General features: G+C 44.2%; 1 protein-coding gene across 1 annotated transcript in view; it reads left to right on the forward strand.

The window, feature by feature from the left end:
• The first annotated feature begins 632 nt into the window (after nt 1-632).
• Nucleotides 633-19,824, forward strand: part of DHRS3 (dehydrogenase/reductase 3) — a 28,516-nt gene continuing 9,324 nt past the window's right edge. Inside the window, exon 1 of the mRNA XM_039697486.1 lies at nt 633-1,603. Within this exon, the coding sequence (XP_039553420.1) occupies nt 1,331-1,603 (273 nt within the window). The 5' untranslated portion in view covers nt 633-1,330. The remainder of the gene's footprint in view (nt 1,604-19,824) is intronic.

A 19,824-nucleotide genomic window follows, 5' to 3' on the forward strand; every position in this document is an offset into this window, starting at 1 on the left:
GACAGCAAGCTCAGGGTGGCCAGAGCAAACCCAGAGTGCCTGCAGGTCACCCAGGGTGCCCACAGGCGGCCCATGGTGCCCGCAGCTGGCCCCGCAGCCGGCCCCGCTGCCCTCAGGGCGCCCGCAGGGTGCCCATAGTGCCCTCAGGGTGCCTGCAGACGGCCCAGGGTGCCTGTAGGTGGCCCAGGGTACCCGGAGGTGGCTCCGCTGCCCTCAGGGTGCCCTCAGTGCCCTCAGTGTGCCCGCAGGCGGCCCAGGGTGCCCGCAGGTCACCCAGGGTGCTCGCAGCCAGCCCAGGGTGCCCGGAGGTGGCCCCGATGCCTTCAGGGTGCCCGCAGTCGGCCCAGAGTGCCTGCAGGTCACCCAGGGTGCCCGCAGGTGGCCCATGGTGCCCTCAGGGTGCCCGCAGCCGGCCCTGCTGCCCTCAGGGTTCCCGCAGGTCACCCAGGGGTGCCCGCAGCCGGCCCCTCGGGCCGCGCTGGCAGCGCCCGCCCAGCCGCAGCGAGCTGGCGGCGCGGCGGCGGCCGGCGGGGGAGGGCAGAGCAGAGCCACTCCCAGGAACAGTAGTGAAATCGCCCCGACACTTTAACTGTCAATCAGGATTAATGGGGTATAAAACCTCCCCAGCGCCGCGGCCCTGAGCGGCAGAGACGGCAATAGGCAGGAATGAGTGAGAGCCAGAGCTGAACTAGTGCACGGCGTAATTCCTGCTCTGTGATCAGACACTCCAAGTGAAAAAACCGGGAGAGGGGGCAGAGAGAGGCAGTGACCGGCTCAGCCTTTGCAACCGGCTCAGGACAGAACGTCTATAGATATTTATAGATACTAAAACAAAAACAACAACCTCACCCTGAATAGAGCCTTTCTTAAAAAGAAGGTCCTGGCAATTCTATCTTATTTAAGCAATTTCCTGAGTCTAAGAATAGAAATGAGCTGCCTGGAAGGCACTGCGGGCTGAAATTTGGAGACATAGGCTGCTTTATTTTATTTTTCTAAATATACAAACCTTTCGTTTGGATACTGGATTTTTGTGTGGGTCTTTGCAGCGGAGGGATGTATGGTTACTTTTAATTCTACTTTTTTTTTTTTTTCCCTCTTCATTAAAAAAAAGCTTTCCAGTTAAAGAGCAAGGGAGCTGTTTTACCTGCGTGTGACAATCCCAGAGGACACCGATCAAGAAACAGGGGAGTGACTTGGTCTTCTGCACTACTTTACTCCTACCCCCATTTTTTTTTTTTTTTAGGGGGAGGGAAGGATTTTTCCAATCCAGGAACCTCTTGCCCCCAAGTTTTGGAAGGGGGTTGAAGAACTGTCACCCATCTGGGGGTGCATGAAGGGTGTTGCTTTTCTTTCTCTGTCACCTTGGTTTTGTGGAGGTCTGGAAGAGAACTTTGCCTGGGAGAAGAGGATGGTCTGGAAGTGGCTGGGCGCCCTGCTGCTGTTCCCGGTGCAGATGCTGTATCTGGTGGTGAAGGCTGCCGTGTGCCTGGTGCTGCCGCCCAAGCTGCGGGACCTGTCCCGGGAGAACGTGCTGGTCACCGGCGGGGGCCGCGGCATCGGCCGGCACCTGGCCCGGGAGTTCGCCAGGAGAGGAGCCAGGAAGGTGAGCCGGGAGGGGAGGGGAGCGCCCACCTGCTGCTCTGCCACCGAGCCCTGCTGCCCCTCCTCTGGGTGGGATCGGTGGGGAAAGGCGAGAGAAGCTCTCGTTTTGCAGGACCGAGTTATTACTGCATCGGTTGCGTTTCAGAAGTTGCCTGCTCCTCCTTCGCTGCCTCCTGCCTTTCCCCATCCCAGCCGTGCAAACGCGATTGTGAGGAACATCCCCCTCCTGGATCCCCCTCCTGGATCCCCCTCTGCTGACAAAGGAGAGCGTTTTGCCTCAGCCCAGGTCTCCTGTGGCAGGGGAAGGAGAGCTGAGCAATTCCGTGCATGGAGCCAGTGCTCACTCGCATTGCTGCTTGCTGGCACTGCTGGGCATGGGGATCATGTGCAGTGAGCCCTCGTCCACCAGGATCCTCTCCAGGTGCACCACCCCACAGGAGAGGGATAGGTGGCTCTGGGACAGTGGGGAGAAGCGTTCCCTTTCACCCTGCTGGGTTTCCATTCCTGAAATTAATTTCTTGTGCTTCCTGAAGTCCCTTGTGTTTCATTTTTGGACAGCCCAGAGCTGTTCAAGGGGAAAATGAATGAGAACCCGGCAAGAAGAGCACCGCTTGAGTGGAAGCTGTGGGATTATTTGCACATTTCCTTTAGGAGAGGGGCTGAGAGTGGGTCTGCACAGCAGCCCAGAAGTGCCAGTGTAGCTGGTGGGTCCATGCTCTTGCTCAGGAGCTGGTGGTTTACCTTGAAATGTCTTGGTTTTGTAAATACAGGTATGTTCCTATTTGTGAATCAGTCAGGGATGCAGAAACACACATCCCTGAAATGAGTGTTAGGATGGAAAGTTTCATCTCCCCTTTTGTTGGTGATTAAGGGGAGGACTGGTGAAATTAGACAGCTGCATAAATACTTCTCTGTGTGAGAGGATGAATGAGAATAAATAGAGAAGAAAGAAGAGGAAAAATACAGAATGAGAGGCTATTTAAAGAAAAAAATTGGATTTAGTTCAGGATAGGGTTTTATCACTTCCTTACACATGCATTACAGTTTTCTCTGTGTGGTACAGAGCTATTCTGGCATGTAACTCTGAGGTGTAAAATATGTCAGCATTGAACTTTGATGTTTGTCTGTGTTTGTGTTTAAACATCATGTTGAGATTTACACATTCTGGGAGTCAGAGCAAACAAGTTGATTGACCTTTGGACCCAAGAAATTTGCTGAAGGTGTATTTATATTATCTGTTGGAATACCAGGCTTCATTATTTATTTATTTAGAGTGGCTGGTTGCTATGCTGAGCGCTGGCATTAAAGTGCTACCATTTCTACAGCACATTTAAGAGCTGTTTTGCTGCAGTTGAGCTGGGAGCTGAACAATGGCCCTGAGGAGCCAAGGGACAGGGGCCAAAAGGAGACTAGGCTGTTTTGAGAGAGAGCTGAGGATGGAATTACTGTAAACAGACACAGACTGTATTCTATCTGTATGTCCTATCTACAAAATCTCTACATATTGTGCAAGGAAAAAATACAGAATACATGAGAATAATTATTGGGAATCTTTGTACTTTTCTCATACCATGTTCTGAAATGCTGTGTGTTGCTGGTTATTGGTTAGAACTTTGGGGTGTTTTGCCTTTTAGGAATGTTTTCATGTGCGTCATCAAGGTGTTTGTCTTTGCATTGAGTCAATTTGAATTAGATTTTCTTTTCAGTTACAGCATGGTGTCCAGTCAGTCACATATGGCACTCAGCAAGTTCTGATCCCCCTGGCAGTGGCACTGCCTGCCAGCCTGTGGTGAGAACAGCAAAGTTGGCTTCATCTCCTTAGTAGTTTTAATGCTAATTTTACCTCCATGTGGTAGTTTCCATTCCCTTTGCTATGAGATTTCATTTCTTTCCTGCTTCTGTGCTCAACCCTAAATTTGTGGATTTTGTGCAGTCGCCATGTACCATGCACAACCTTCTGCTTGGCACTCCTCTTCAATTTTACGCTTTGCATTTGACAATCAAAAAGAAATGAAAAAGCCTTGGAGTGTCTAGCAAGTCATCTTTTGATAAGGCTTGTGAAAACTGACTGGTTTTCTCTTTTTACACTGTTAACTAGCATACAGCAATACGCAAAGCTTGAATTATTGATCATAATGAATAACTTCGAACAGATTCTGACTATCAGGTGGTGTAGCCACCATATTCCAAGTTTAGAAAAAGACTTCCAGCAAAGGCGTGGAAGTCTGGGGCCAAGCCCAGCACGCCATGGAGGTGGTTGGCAGCAGTGCCACGGGCTCAGGCTCTGGTGGAGGGTGTGCAGTGTGTCCTGACCAAGTGCTCCCAGCGCCTGCGCACACAGACATAGTGGCGGGGTTTTGGAGGTAGGCGGCGATATATAACCATATTTTTGAGATTAGAATCTTCAGAAAGATAAGTTAGTTGGGACTGTGAGGCTATGAAACTTCTCTGGTAATTAGACTGGATGGGATTTCATCTTACGCTCAGTTTCAGAGGCTGGTTTTGTTGCTCACGAGTGAGATGTATCGGAGCCGTTTTCAAGCAAGGTGGCAAATGTATTTCACAAGATTATGAATTGTCACATCTGCAACTCCTCTACTGTAAAACTTAATCTTGCGTTTCAAGCTATGAAGATGACAAGAAATAAATCCCAAAATTGTTTATGCAAATGGAAATACAATGTCTTGTGCTTGATTGATGAGCATGGAGACTAAAATTCTCAATCTAATGGAATGGAAGTCTCTTGGGCATGATCTTGTAAATCCATCCTGATTCCCATTCTTTACCCCTATTGCTCCGCCATTGTGCCTTAAATGTGACTTAGATAAATGTCTAGGAGACATTTCCTTCTCAAGTGATGTTTCTTTTCTCAAAGTTGTTTGTTGGCCTCCCCAAAGAAATAGCCAATAAGGGCACAAAGCAGTGCCAGTTCTATTTGCAATTTCAGAAGTGTATGTTCTGGGGTTTTTTTTCAATTAAGACTGCCAGCAATTTTTAGGCAATGAGAGACTTTAATCATCAGATGATTCCTGTTCAAGTGTACCCGGAGAGGCCAAAGGATCCATACTCAGTTTGTAATTTCAAGTAGTTGTCAAGAACTACTTGGTCCTGGGAGGCACTGTGTACTGAAATGCTTCCTGGAGCACTTCTGGAAAAAGCCAAGAGCATGTAAATGAGCTGTATGCAGGGATGAAGTGGTTACAGATGATCCAGGACATGTTAGTGTTATTATGAGGGATGAACAGCACTGACTTTTCTCCGGAAGTGCTCAAGTGTTGTAATCCAACTTCCCAGAGATGTGTCCAGATTCATAAGTGCCGGCTGAGAAGCTACTCTGCTGTGGCTGAACCGCTGGAGAAATTAACTTTCTGCTTTCTGTCCCTTCTTGGCTGCTTGCAAAAGTCAAAATCCTCACTGTTGCTTGCTTTAACTCTTGAGAATTTGACTGTACCTTGAAAGTATTTGGTCCATGAAGCACCACCTCTGCCTCAGTCTCACACACTGGTAGCTCTGTCAAGGCTGTTGATACTCTGGTGAGCCAAAATGGCAGAGAATGTCTGTGTTAATGAAATGGGAGAAGGAGAGACTTTTATGAGTTTATGATTTAATGCCTATGAAATAAAAATCCACTTCCAAAGCCTAATGGTGTTTTGCAAAGGCTGTACTGTATAATCCAGTTAATATTGGAAAGACTGGCCCCTTTGAACAGTATTTCTTGTGTTGGAGAACAGCCCTCTGCAGATGTGAGCAGTCAGGGGGTGTAGGGGCTGAATGGGTTCATTCACTGCTCAGTAGAGTGGGAAACTGTGCCTGGTTTCCTCAAGGCCGTTTGCTTTTCCTACAGAAGTTTCATTATAGTGCCTTTGCCAGGAAGTTGTCAGCCTTGGTTTTGATAGTCTCTAGTGAAGAAGTTTTGATTCCTATGTCTTCTGTATGTCTTGATTTTTGTTAGATTTTCTTATAGAAATCTTTGATCTCTAAAAATTTTTTCTTCTCATTTTAATTTACTTTGTTCACAGATTGTCTAATTTGAGGTGTGATTGAACAGGAAAGGGATATTTGATTCTTAGGCATTCTGCATTGCTCAACAAAACCTAATAAAAGTAACTGAAAAAGATTTAATAATAGGACTGAAACAGATTCCCCAGCTCTAGTAAGTAATTTAGTATTCTTGTTTATCTGACAGTGACCTTGGAAGTGTTTCTTGGGCCTTTCCAGAAAAACCCAGCAGCCCTGAAATATCAACTGTTCTTTCCATCGGTATTTTCACAGCATTTTTCAAAGTCAGACCTCAGTGTCAGCATTTTGGAAGATTTTTTGTTGTTTGGTTATGCTGTCCTCTTTCAGTTCAGTGACAGTTGTGATGGGAAGAAGTTGAGGGAGGAGGCAGCACGAAGAAAGGGATGGATGAGAGCTGTGCAAGCACACACTGCTGCTGGATCCTGGAGTTTCCCTCAGTGTTTCACTTTCTCCAACAGAACTGAAAACCTCAGAGGAATTACAAGTGCTTGAAGGCCTTGAATAATTGGAGGGATTTAGCTGAGTAAGATTTGAGGCTATTTTATGTTTAGGCTGAGAGTATTGGTGAGAGGTTATGTAAAAAAAAATGGTGTATCAGGTCATAGAATTTAGCTTTGTACTCCCAGTAATGGAAAATTTGGCAGGTTTTGAGATGAGTTTATCAATGGCACATTCCTCCCACACAAATTGCATCTGTAGGTGTATGAATATTTCACTTTGGTTTTTATGAATCACATTGACTTATTAGTTCAGAGATTTCACAGAATACTCTTGAGTTGGAAGAGACCCCACAAGGATTATCAAGTCCAGCTCTTAAGTGAATGGCCCATGTATTATTGTCCTCATTTGTATGAATTTGTATATACCTTCAAAAAGCTTCTTTATAACACATACCAATGCTGTATGATCAAGGATTACCTGCACTGTGACTAGAGCTGGATATTAAATTAATACCAATTTCCTGACATGAGGGCAAAGGCCACTGCTGCTGTTTCAGAGCTGTGATTTATTCTGAGGTGCAGGACAAAAGCTATGAGTGTCTCCCATGGATTCAGTAAGAGTTCTTATTCCAAAATGTCTTAAAATATTGGTCAACATTCTCCACATTCATCTCTGGTTGCACTTTCAGAGCCTGTAGAAGAGTCTTGCTAAACTGCAGTGGGGAGTATCTCTTGCCTGGCATCAAATTCCTGGTGCACTGGAATGGGAATACACCCCAGGCACCATCCAGATGTGCTGTAGTGTTCCAGACCTGGAACCCTTTCTTTTGTAATGTCAGAGGTTTATAATTCCTGACTGTGTGCTGGGGCAGTGGGAAGGGATGGGAAGGCATGAGATCCCTGCAGGAACCCTAGGAAACCTTCTGCTTCTGTCAGCTTTGAAATCCCATGTGCTGGGCCAGTTGTCAAGGAGACACTTTTGTTCTGCAAGTAATAACTGATTTCTGACACATTCGTTCCTTCTCAGCTCAGAACATGACTAGACCTGATCTGGCCACCCCAGAGAATATTAGTCCTGATAGAAGGAAAAGAGCTGGTTTGAAATGGCACGCTTTCAGAGCTGAGAGGACCTGATTTTCCTCAGAAACTGATTAATCACCATGTACTTGTTTTTAACAGGCATCATGACTTAACATAATGAAATTAGAAAGCCTTTAAAATTAGGTTTATAAAAGAAATGGGCACAGTTCTGATGTACATTACCCAGTGCAATGTGCCAGTGTGGTGCACTACATTTAAGGTGGCCTGGTTTCAAAAGACTCAGTGTAATATTTATATATATCTATTTAGATTTCAGTGCTAAGAAACTGTTGCCAGGTGAGCATCTGTCCCCATTCTGAATGCTTTTCCTGCCCTGTGGTGGTACCACAATTAACTACAGCCCATGTGTCTAATGGATTTCTGTGCAGTCAGTTTGAAATGCAAAAAAGTGACCATTTGGAAAAGGCAATCTGACATTGTGTGAAAAGGATAATGTAATCTAAAAGGAAAATGCACATTTTCTATGCTGTAGATACCTTAGTGTAATGAGCATATTTACCTGTAGTGCAAATATGAGGTTGTAAGTGATTAATCTCTCCTGTTGTGTGTGTGGTTGGAAAGAAACCACCATAGGAATGCAGCAGCTTCAGGGATATGTTAAATGATGGTTACTTTAATCTTCCTTAAATTTAAGCACTTAATCTTACAGTGAACCAGTAGAGCATGTCACAACTTATCAGCAGCCAGAAGTACATGAGAAGAGCTGGGGAGTGAATGTTTTTCCATGTCATGTGAAATAATACATTAATTTGAAACTTTTGGTAAAGTATGAGAGCATAGATCTGATGGGCTTTATGGTCTCCAGAAAGGCTTTATTCTTCCAAAGATCACATCCTGACAGCAGCTTTATTTAATGGCTTCCTGTTGGCAGCTCCCTACTTTGTTGATTGGATTTAAGGATGGGCAGAAGAGCCCTTGTTTGGAGTCCCAGGCTGCCGTGGCATGAAGCCTGTGCTGGGTGCTGGTGCCAAGGCCAGCAGTTGGAATAAATGCTGAATAAGTGTCTCTGCCTGGCAGGCACTGCCAGAATTTATCAGCTCTCAAATCTTTGGTGTCTGTGAAGCAGCTTGGGCTGGAGCTGTTTTAACTTATAATTTGGAACATACCTGTCTTCTGTTGCTGGCTATGTTGTAAGGAGAATGAATCATGTTAACAAGAAATGGTACTTGCAGAGTTAGTCTTGTCATCTCCCATCAAGACACAGTGATGTAATGAGAAAACACTGTCCCAATTGAGACCATGCTGTGTTGGCACACCAAGATCCAGCACTTTTTAACATGCTGAAGGTCTGGCACCAAGGCAGTTAAATGAGGCTTCCCACTAAATACAAGGACTGTGCCAATGCTGTAAAAAATCTTAAAGTTTCAAAGATGAGGTTATATATTAATGTCACTGCAGTGCCTCAAAAACTGACTTCACACCAAAGACTGTTTAGCATCAAGATGCTAAATGTGCTCTGTAAGAACAACAGCAAAAGATGATGCTGACCTCAGAGTTGGCAGGGATAAAATAAATAAATGTGACAGTGGAGATAAAAACCAAAAGGTGACAATGAGTACCAACACAGAACTCTCTGCTGATGAAAGCCAGACTGCAGCACCACTTGTTGAGCCAGTTTAAAGTTTTGGAAGAGGCATCACAGCAATGGAAGTTTTAAGGTGGGGGTTTGAAAAGTAGCAATAGTTTTGAAGAATGTTTAGAGAGGTGCAGAAAGTGTGGTAGAAAACAGACAGGTTGTTTTAGAAGTTAATGCTGGGAGGTGAAGGCTGCAGTAGACCTAATGCTAAATGAAGGGTGAAGGGAGTATGGGTAAAGTGAAAGTGAATACCTTGAAAGTGAAAACAGAGGCTCACATCTGGCAAGCTGGAGGAGGAGGCAGTGAAATTCAAAATGAGCTGACCTGGTCAAGCAGTAGAGGAGGTGCTTGATCTTGACTGGGGAGTTGGACCAGAGGACATCCAGAGGTCCAGAGCCTCAGCCATAGTCTGATTCCAGGATTCTCAGTCTCATTTGGACCACAGGAAGGAGAAAGGTTGATATTCTGAACTTCAGGGCTGTCAGGAAGGTTTTGGGCCATGATGTTTCAGGCCACTTATCTGAAGTAATTCATCCCTATTTTGTTTGTGTTGTTTCATCATCTGCAGTGACTTGTAAAAGTGCTGCTGAGTATTTATGTTGCATTTATGTCATGGCTCTGGCACAGGCTAGAAAAAGTCCCAGACTTGTAGATCTGTTTCCATCTGAAACACTGTAGGTAGTTTTTACTGTGTTATAAAAGAATCAAACATGCTGTTGAGCTAATGTCTGATTTAATTAGCCAGGCACAGCAATTTGCTTTAAGAGTGACCATAATCCATGCATACAGTCCTAAGCATTTTAAAGGAATCAAAGATTTTATTATTCTTAAGGCTGCTGTGGAAACCTGCTTTATTAGAGTGATACTATAGTAAAATTACAAAGGAGGAACTTAGAAAACTCTGAATACATTCTGAGTTCCATTTCTCAAATACATCAGCAATATTCAAAGTCAGCATATCAAGAACTATCTGGTTTTACATCAAACTGCCAGAGCAAATATCAGGAACTTGGCCTGACAGTAACCTCAGAGGAATGAAAGTATCACGGCAAGTAAAAAAACCCAAAAAACCCTGAAGAATTAGAACAAATAGATGATAATGATGAAGTTCCCAGAAGAAGCTGATTAATTCAGTCTGCAAGAGTGATGGGGAGAAGAAAAAAGTAACAGTTCTCTTGATTACCTGCCCATAAAATTGGACAAGGGTCTAGAAATTTGGTGTCTTTCCCTCTGAGCAGTTTGAAAATGTCAGCTAATGATTATTGAGTATTTAAGTATTGAGTGTAAGTTTGCATATTTGTTTTTAAATTCAATAACAAATACTAGTTAGTGTTCAGTTTTCACTTTGATTCCTGTCCCAAACTGAAGACACAAATCTAACACAATTACTGTTTCAAGGTTTTCTGCAAGAAAGGGAGACTGAAAAGAAAAACTCCTCAAGACAGAGAGCAACAGCCTCAGAGCTGACCAACAAGAAAGAATAAGCTCTGGCCTTTTTAAACCAGTGCTTATCAGGAATATAAAGCAGAAATTATTAGAGATTTTTTTAGCTGGGCCCAGACTCTGTTCTTCAAAGCATCCTGTCAACATCCTGAAGAGTCGAACAAGTCAGACCCAGGCACTGCCAGATCCATGGGCTGATAACACTGACGCCAGGAGAAAAGGGTCAAATACGTCTTGTTTGACCTTTATCCCAGTGGGGATTAAATTGATTCTAATTAATAGACTTGGGAATAGATGGGTACCTTGGCAGAGTTTGTAATTAATTTAAATTGTTCATCCCATTAGTTTAGCCATAAACTATGCATAATTACAATGGGATTTTGTGGACAGCTGCCCTTATGTTGCCACCTTCTTAATTACAATTTACTGACTGCAGTGCTGCAGAGCTTATTTGTTTTGGTTAACATAGGGATTTCTCTTACACTGCCGAGCAAATGTGTCAGTGCTCTCTGTTTATGGCAATAAAATCATGTTTGAAAGCACAAATGCAGCTCTGCTGGATCAGTTGTGCTTTAGGTGTGTGCCTGTGAGGTAAACCTGGCTCTCAGTGTGTAACCAGTGACAGTTGTACCTCTGTACACTTAACCAACATAAAGTTATACATGTTTTGAGGAGGTAAAATGATGCCTGGAAAGACTATGTCTGTGATTATCCTGTAGTCTGACACAGTTTTAGCTACAGATTAGAAAGAGTCAGTATAAAGGTGGGGTAGCAGTTGGTGTGACTTGGCTAATAATGTATTTCTTCCCTTATCTCAGTGAAAGAGCCAAGAAGAATAGGTGCAGATGGAGTTTTCTCTCAGTCATCTTCCCTTCTCTTGAGCAGTACAGGTGTATCCATGGGTACTCTTCATCATTTTGGTAGGTCCTCTTTCCCAGTAAATCCTGGACTAGAATCCTGCTGTCTGAACTCCTGTGAGTGCTGGCCTCTAGCAGAAAGTCAGACTTCAGGCACTGAAGATCTCACTTCAGTGTTTCTTAGAATCTTCACTAAGGAGCAAATGTCTCCTTTATGGCCAGGCCTATATTTAGAAGACAGAAATCACCATTAAAAAACCATAATCTTTTATGTGCTTATAATTGGGGTTTGTTCTATTTGCCCTTTGAATCACCAGGTACACCCAAGATTTTCTTTGTCTCTGAAGAGCTGACAAACTTGCACCATTTTACCTAAAAGCAGAAATTCTTAGGTAATCTTTACACTGAACCTCAAGAAAAATCTCAAATATAGCAAGCCTAAATTATGGGAGCGAAGAGTGTTGCTGTAAAGACACACTGAGCAGTTTGTGTTCCCATGCTCTTCAAGAGAATGGATCAGCAATAGCAGTGGGCAGCCAGATATTTTCTACATGAACATTAAATTAGTGCTTGTCTTCGATCTGTCATTGCAGCCTCCTTGCTGGCAGCAAACACAGACAGCTTGTCTCTGATCAGCACTTCTCTGGGCAAAGCTTGGTGGAGAGGGAATGGAAAATCCTGACACCCCCTTTCAGCAGCTTGGTTTGATGTTGAGTACAACCTCAAATTCCCTGTACCCAACTCCTAAAAAAACCTTCCCAGTGAGGACAAACTCAGCCTTAAGGAGACAAGGTCATGCTTCCAAGTGGGACATTAAAAGCATCCAGCTGGGACAAGTGCTTCTTTCCCAAATGGGAACAGTTCAGGGCTGGCTCTGGCCGCAGTGAGCTGTCAGGAATTATGTCAGAATATTTCCAAGGCCCCTGGGAAATGCAGGAGTCCTGCCTTGCTGAATTGAGCCATTTGATTTTGGGTTTGGGATGTGCTGGTTGTGCAATGCTGTAGCTTTCTGCTGCTTGTGACTGGATTGTGATCAGGCCCCTTAGGGAACACTGTTTATATTTGATGTGCTTATGGAAGTAGCTTTGTCTCTTCAAAAGCAAAGTCTTCAGCCATCAAAAGGGGCTCCAGGGTTTATTTCCCTGGATGATGGTGTGCAACTGTGGCAGATTGTTCTGTGACACCTTTCCTGATGAAAGGGGTGGGGGTGTGTATGCACACATGTGTGGGAAAGGGATCTGGCACTTTGTGTGTCCCTCGGAGCCAGAGTTCAGCAGTGGGTCAGCCAGCTCCTCCTGACATCACTGCACTTGTTTACAGCTCTCACTGAGCTTTCGTGATGCCTTTGACCGCTGACACTGTCCCAGCATTTGTGCAAAACCAGAAATTTACAAGAGCATCTTACTTTTATAAAGGGATTTTAGTTTCGCTTCCTCACTGACTTCAAAGGGACAATAAGATAGAAAATTCTCAACCACTGAAAATAAATTATGTTTATAAAATAAATCATATAAAATTATAAAGTACACATTTTCAGGTTGTTGTTGAAATTGTAAACACACTAAATAATCAGAATGCTGGTTATAGACTGAAAAAAGATCCATCTCAGAGGGAGCTGATACACTTGGGATGAAGTTAGAATGGTTTCTTTAGCCACTGGAATCAGTAAAAACAGTTAAAACCCTTTTGGTTTGCATTTGAGTCTCAGATTTAGGCCAAGTAGTGTTGTTTGTTTCAGAATCCAGGTTTCTAAGTGCAGTTCCAGCACTGACAATCCATCACTGCTGCACGTGGGGATTGCTGTCCTTCAGGCCAGCACTTCGCCTGGGTTTGTCACTTATATTTCAGTGGAAGGAAAAAGTGGATGTGAGTCAACCAAAAATAGGCCTGTTTTTTTAGGGCTAAATTTCACACACTTTCTTGGAGCAGTTTGCAGATCCCCAATGCTCTGAAGCTGCTGGCAGGGAGGGAACCCTTCAGGCAAAGAGCTGGGCTTGTGACTACCTCAGAACACACTGAGAATTACTGTGCCTCAATATTCCATTTCTGCCCCTCAGTTAAATCTCAGTTACTGACCAGGTTACTTTGTATAGTTTATTTTATTGGAAAGTCAGCTTTGTCTCGTTCTGGGATAACTTCATTGACTTTGTGTTCACATTGATGTGAATTAACTTCATTTTGCATTGCAGTGGCCTGAAAAGCAGGGAGTCACATCCAAAAGATGGTAACTTCAGGCAGCTGTAAGTTAGGAGTATGCTAAAGCTGGATTTGTGACTGCCTGACCAGCACCTCTTGTTTAACAACTACCATTGTGGCAAAATCTGAATTTGAATTGCTTTGATCATTTCTGGGAAAAAGTAACGAACATGTATATAACTTTTTGGTTTTACATATAGATATCATTTTATTTGACAGAGCTGTGCTGTTTTGCACATTTTTTGAAAGCAAGGTAGCTACTTCATCTTAACAGTGTATTGAAAAAAATTGTATGATCAGTGAAAAATCCTTTTTAAGCCATGCTGTACCCCTGGGTGGGGGATGTGCTCTGGGAGCTTACAGTCCTCCGATTCCCATCCTCCTTCTTTGACTTAATAGACTGAGAGAGTTAAATATGTCCTGAAAACTGCCATTTGTACAACTCATGAATAGATTTTAGAGATTCTGCTCTGTTGCATAGCAACAGCCACCATTAAAAAATAACATTTTGAAAAGCACATGAAAAGATAGGCAACCAGTTAAGCATTTCAATATTGAAGCTTTCTTCTAAGAACTGTTCTTTATTTCTTCAACTAAAATTCTTGTAAAAAAAGGCACCTTTTGACAGCTTTTATATGGTTTGAAAATGGTAGCAGTTCTCTTTTTCTAGAGGCAGAGAAAGGCTTGTAGGGGAGCTTGTCTGGAGCAGTTGCTGGCGTTCAGGTTATACACAAATTTAAGGCAGGCTATTTTAACTCCAATACTTCTCCAGTAACCTCACGGGAGAAGTTATTTTTTCAGTCAAGAGCTGCATCCTATTATGCACATGGATGATCTGGAGCATATTTTAGCCCTTTCTGGAGGGCAGTTTGTAATGACAGCATTGGGAACATTATTCACCCTTAGGTTTCTATGGCTATTTTTGTTGCAAACCTTCTCCCAGCTTAACAAATTTAAACCCTTCCCTAGTTTTTCTTTTCAGTGATGTTTTGAGTATAGCATCAAATTGATAAATCTATTTTTTTTTATTTTTATAGAGCTTGTAGAGAATTTTTTGTATATTTCCCAGAATAAGTGAAGTGCTGCTGAATTGCTCATCATGATTTAGCTTGGAGCAAAAGTGAAGGTGTTCTGAATTAAAGCTGACAATTCTTTAAACTGGTAATGCAGCATAACTAATGATTTTATAAGCCATGCAGGGTCCAGCCCAGGAGTCAGTGCTGTCCCTGGGGGATGCAGTGCCCAGCCCTCTACACTGGAAGTTAAAACCACTCAGCATTTCAAGGTTAGGCTGCTCTGCTCCAGCATTCATCTCAGAAATAGAAAGGCAAACTCTACAGAAAAATCCACTTTGACTGGCACCCAGTTTGTAGCTCTTTAATTCTTCTTTTACATACATTTGTATTGTCAGGTTTTTCCATTTTGTTAGTTAAGAAGTAGCAGACCTTTCATTTAATTGTTGAAGAGGCAATTTGTGGGCAGTTTTGCCCAGTCAGGTGAAATAATACTGTATTGGAGCCACTTTCTAATTCCACATGTCCTTTTCTCCTAATTTTACCTTGTAATCTAACTTCTGGATTTTTTTAGCTTTCCAAGAACAGTTACTGTTCAGTGTAGACAAAACTTTGCATTGTAGTAAGTATCTAACTCTCTAACATGGACATTTAACCTGCCACAGGTTCTTTACCCTGATAGTTATGTGCTGTAAGTAAAAATAATAATGCAGCATTTGGAAGAAAAATGTGCACACAGCTAAACTTCAGTGACACTGAAATGTCCTGTCAGACCATCATAGTAATTTCTTTTTCCCCTTTGAAATGACTTTTTATCCCTTCATCTTGTCTGCTGGGCTCGCAGGACAAAAGGGCTTTCTGCACCTGCATATTTCCCCTCCCCACAATTTCCTGAGATCTGTGGACATTTTTATAGGAATCTGGATTATAGGGCTGCCATGCCAAGCAGACGGAGGCGGCAGCAGCACACTAGTTATTTTTGCAGGGTGGAGTATTATATTCCTATTGGTGGATGTCTCCAAAGCCTTACCTCAAATACAGAACTTTTCTAACCCCTCTCCCCACCCCCAGATTCGCCACTTCTTCCTGTGCTGCAGCCAGAGAATCTTCCTGCAGTGTTATAAATGAGAAGCTTGACTAGGCCAATATTGAAGCAGCAATCAATTTATTCATTAATTTGGTAAAGTATGAGCAATACAGTACTGGGTACCATGGGGGAAATTTTCCCTCCCAACTGCACACCAGTAGTTGGGGCTTACAGGTATTTATTTCCATGCTTTATTTCCTCAGTTATTTATTAGGATTGTCTTTATAACTGCCCCGTGGTTTCCACACCTATCCCATTCACAAACACATGCGTTGCCTGTGTGTACCTGGCACGGAACACAGTGTGGGATTTCACAGCAGGATTTTCCCTTGTGTGCCCGGGGTCCCTGCAGCAGCAGCCTGCTCTCACACATGGGCTGCCAGGTTATTCACCTTTACCAGCCTGTCCCTTTTTCACCCCACAGATGCTTCCAGGGACCTTCCAGGGTGACAGCTTGTGGCCACTTGGTGCACTCGGTTTGACCCTGTCCCGGCGTTAATGGAATTGTAAAGGCTGACTCCTGCCTGACCTCCCCTGGCAAACAACCCTCACCCTCTCACCCTTGCCCTTCCTCCCCTGCTCCCCTCCCAAGGCAGTCTGCAGAGCAGCTCCTGCTGCAGACGAAAGCAATTGGGGGGGAAAAAAAAAACCTGGGAAAAAAAAAAACAAGTCAGCATGGGGCCACCTGTCCTTACATAGTCCTGGCTGTGAGAACAGTGGGCATTTGTTCGCTTCTTCAGAGGGAGCTGGTCTGCAATGCCTGTGTGCACATGGAAAATCACACATTTTCTTTCCAAGGAAGGCCTCTGCTGAGCAGCAGGCAGGTGTTGACGTACTCCTCTGTGATTTTTTTTTTTGGGTGTTGTTTGGTTTTTTTAAGAGGGAAAAAGGGATGATTGGGGTACATCTGGAATTGACTGTTGTTTAGGTGAATAATGTTAATCCTATTGAGTGCTAAGTCAACATATGAACTAATAAAAGTTCTGACTCCAGACTAAAATGGTTGGAATTCACTCCTTCAGTCGCCTTCTGAAGTCTCTTTAGCCCTAACTTTTAATCTCATTACTATATGTTACTCCTGGACTTAAACCAGTTTATAATAAAGTCTGTGGTTTGTGTTTACCAGGGTGGCAGGATTAAATTTAAATTCAATTCGTACAGGCTTTACAACTGCTGAATAGTAATCTTGAAAAGCTTGCATGTAAAATAGATACAGAGGCTTACTCTCTTGATTCTCCACGTTAACATGCAACTTTTCTCATACCGGTCCTTTGCAGCTTTGATATTCACTGTGGGAACTGAGAGAAATTCTCCACTGGCTTGTTTTGTTTGCTTACCTTTACAGAAGTGTCACTAAGGGGCTGGGTTAAGTATTTTGACCTACTTCAGGCATCACAGGGCTCTTTTTTTTTTCCTTTCTAAAGCAAAGATTGGCTTTTCACACTGCAGGACCACACCTTTCCCTCTTCCAGTAATCAGCCTTGAGCTGCCTCTCCCATGGAGGGCTCCTGAAAGAACTTGTCTGCCTTTGCCTGGGGCCAAGACAGGGGAAGGGCTGGAGGAGAAAATCTCCTACATTGACAGGCAGAGGACGTGGAGCTTTGGAGGCTGTGGGATTTAGCTTCCCTTTCTCACGATATGCAAAACTCTGCCAGGATTATGGGACACACTGGAATGCAGGCTGTGAGTTAGGAGTACCAGGCGTTGTGAATATAGGGGGATAAGGCTGGCATACTTCAGTGGATTATCTGCACTTTGTACTTCCTAAAAGTATGCAGGAACTCTGAGTGTTGGGCGCAGAAAGGCTTTCTGTGTTTGAACAAAGGTCTGTGCAATTACAGATACCAGCTCGCACAGAGCAACTTTTGTTCCCCTGCACTAGGAAGGAGGTTGAAAGGGGGAATGAAATGTGTTGACCTACCAACTACTTCCTATCTCTGCTGATCTGGGGCTGCGAGTTGTGCTTGATTTGTGGAGGCAGCAATAATGAGATCAGGCAGGAAGGGCAGTTGAGTCTCTCTGCGACACTTTAATCTTTCAGTGTCTTCAGATTGTATCAGAGAATTGCTTCAAGAATCGTAAAATAGAGAAACTTTCAGAATGGAAGTGATATCTGCTAATCACAACCCACCTTGGTAACAGACCAAGAGTGACAGTTCTTTACTCAATTACAACCCAATAGTGGCAATTGTGGTGGGACACCTTTCCAGTACTGCTCCAGCTCACTGGAGGCAGAAATTCTAGCACAGCGGGTTTGCTGAAGATACAGTGCCAAAATAATTGATAGTGTGAAAGGGCAGCATTCCTTTGCTGCCATTCTTGAATTGTGCTAGCAGTAAAATCGGACTGAACAAGTTAACTAGCCTTGTAAATGATGTAAAGTTAGCTCTGACCTTGTGTCCTGCACTGGTCATAGCCTTCAGTCTCGGGAAGCATTGATCACATGTTTATATTGTGGTTGATGGCAGCTTCAGTCTAGACCAGTTTATATGAACTAGTGGCTTTATCTGATTTTGCGGTGGTCAGATGCATAACTCTTCTGGTGTTATGGTGAAAGTCAGGCTTTGGCCCTGCAGTCAGGACTGGGGTTTTTGGCACAAAGCCAGTGCAGGTCTCTGTTGGACAGCCTTGCCTTAGTCCAACAGCAGCAAAACCCTTCCCTCTGTCTCCCCTCTGACCTCGGGACAGGCCTCATTAGCAGATTAAATCCAGAGTTAAAGGATCCAGAGTTAATCCGCTGGGAGCAGAGGATGCAGTGCCTGCCCCTCCAGCTGAAAGGATTTTCATAAGGTCAGATAAGGAGTTCTGTGACTCCAGATCGACAGATAGGGTTTGTTTTGCAAAAATCCATTAATAAATCCTGGGAAAATCTGCACTGAGTGTGATGTCACAGCCCTTGCCTACTTTGAAGTTCATCAAGGGGAGGAGGGCACGTAGAGTTCCTCCATCATCATAAATCTCTTCTTCCCTGTGTCCAGTGGCCGGATCCTGCCCTGCTCCTCCGGCAGCCTGGAGTGTCAGGATGGCTTTCCCATTCCACCTGCCTCCCTGGCTGCTGCCAGCCCGGGGTCACACCGAGGTAAGCACAGGCAGGAAGCCTTGGAGCAGGATTATCCCCCTCCCCGGGCACCTGCCCTGGCCAGTTTTCTGGTCAGTAACTCTGTGAGAGGAGAGCGTGTCTGGTGCAGCAGGAACAGGCAGGGGAGGATCACTAGAGATGAAGAGGGGGAAGAAATAAGGGCTGGATTCTTTCCAGGATGGAAAACTAACTGTCCAAGAATTTGTCCAAAATGCAAATTAAATATTCCTCTGTCCACCACTAAGTTATGGTGAATGGGTGGCTGTGCAGCATCCTGACAGGCTGGGAAATCATGAACACAGTGCCTCTCCTTTTTCCTTCTCATTTTCCTCTGTCCAGACAGGAACTTCTGTGTCTGTTGGAGTCATTCTCAGCTTCCATTTGGGACACACTTATTGCCAATTCAGACTTGCACTTAGAAAGGAAAGAGGAGACAGACCAGACTCTGAACCCCCTGTCTACATTTGAAAAACTGTGCTTCCTAATAAAATGGACCATTTCTGAAACCACAGCTCTGGACTCCTCATGAATGCAGAGCCCTCGAATCCCAGCTGGGGCAGGGTGAAGTGGTGCCTTTCTTGATGTTTACTGAGCAGAGAATAATATTCCTTTATCCCAAGGGAAGTAAAGAGCCAGTGTCTGGGAAACTGGAGCTCACGGGGCAGCAGCAAACAACCCCAGGCCACAGTGTCTGAACAGGTCAACAGGGAGCAGAAGGGTTTGTTCAGGAGCACTGGATGATCACCACTAATGGCACTTCTGCATTTTGCAGAAGAGGCTGAATGCAGGAGCACAGAGAGCTGAGGAGTTTGTAGCTAATCTCAGGAGGCAGTAGGAGAGAAAGGACCCAGAAAACATCAGAAAGATCAGAAAAATGCTGTATTGCCTGTGCAGAAAGACTGCAAACCAAGCCCTTGCTAAAGATGTTCAGCAGCAACAGAAGCCTCAACTGTGAGACAAATGCAGCAACTCCAGACTTGTCTCGCTGTAAGATCTGATGTCCTGGGAGGCTGGGGGGAAGCCTGTGCCAATTCAGTCTGGCCAGATGTAAGAGAGAAATTTAAAATCTCATATGATCTCATAGGAGCAGTCAAGCTTGAATTTGGACCAAAAGCACATTATACTGAGTTCTGAGTTTTATCCATCTGTAAAAAGTAGCAGAAATGACAGCAGGAGCCCTCACTTCCCACTGGGTCATCAGGGACCTCTCACAAAAGAATGGTCTTTTATTTACTGCCGTTCCCTTACACAGGCTGAAGCCTTCACCTGAGTGCGGACAGTATCAAAGACATGAAAACGTCTCATGGAAAGAAGTCAGTGTTGAAATTAATGTTGTCAGCAGGATAAACAGCAAATTCTGTCTTCCCCAGATGGCCCAGATTGTAACGGGGTCACCTTGCAAGACTTGCC

This window comes from Passer montanus, unplaced genomic scaffold (assembly GCF_014805655.1).
Source record: "Passer montanus isolate IOZ18808 unplaced genomic scaffold, ASM1480565v1 scaffold118, whole genome shotgun sequence".
Classification (NCBI taxonomy): Eukaryota; Metazoa; Chordata; class Aves; order Passeriformes; family Passeridae; genus Passer; species Passer montanus.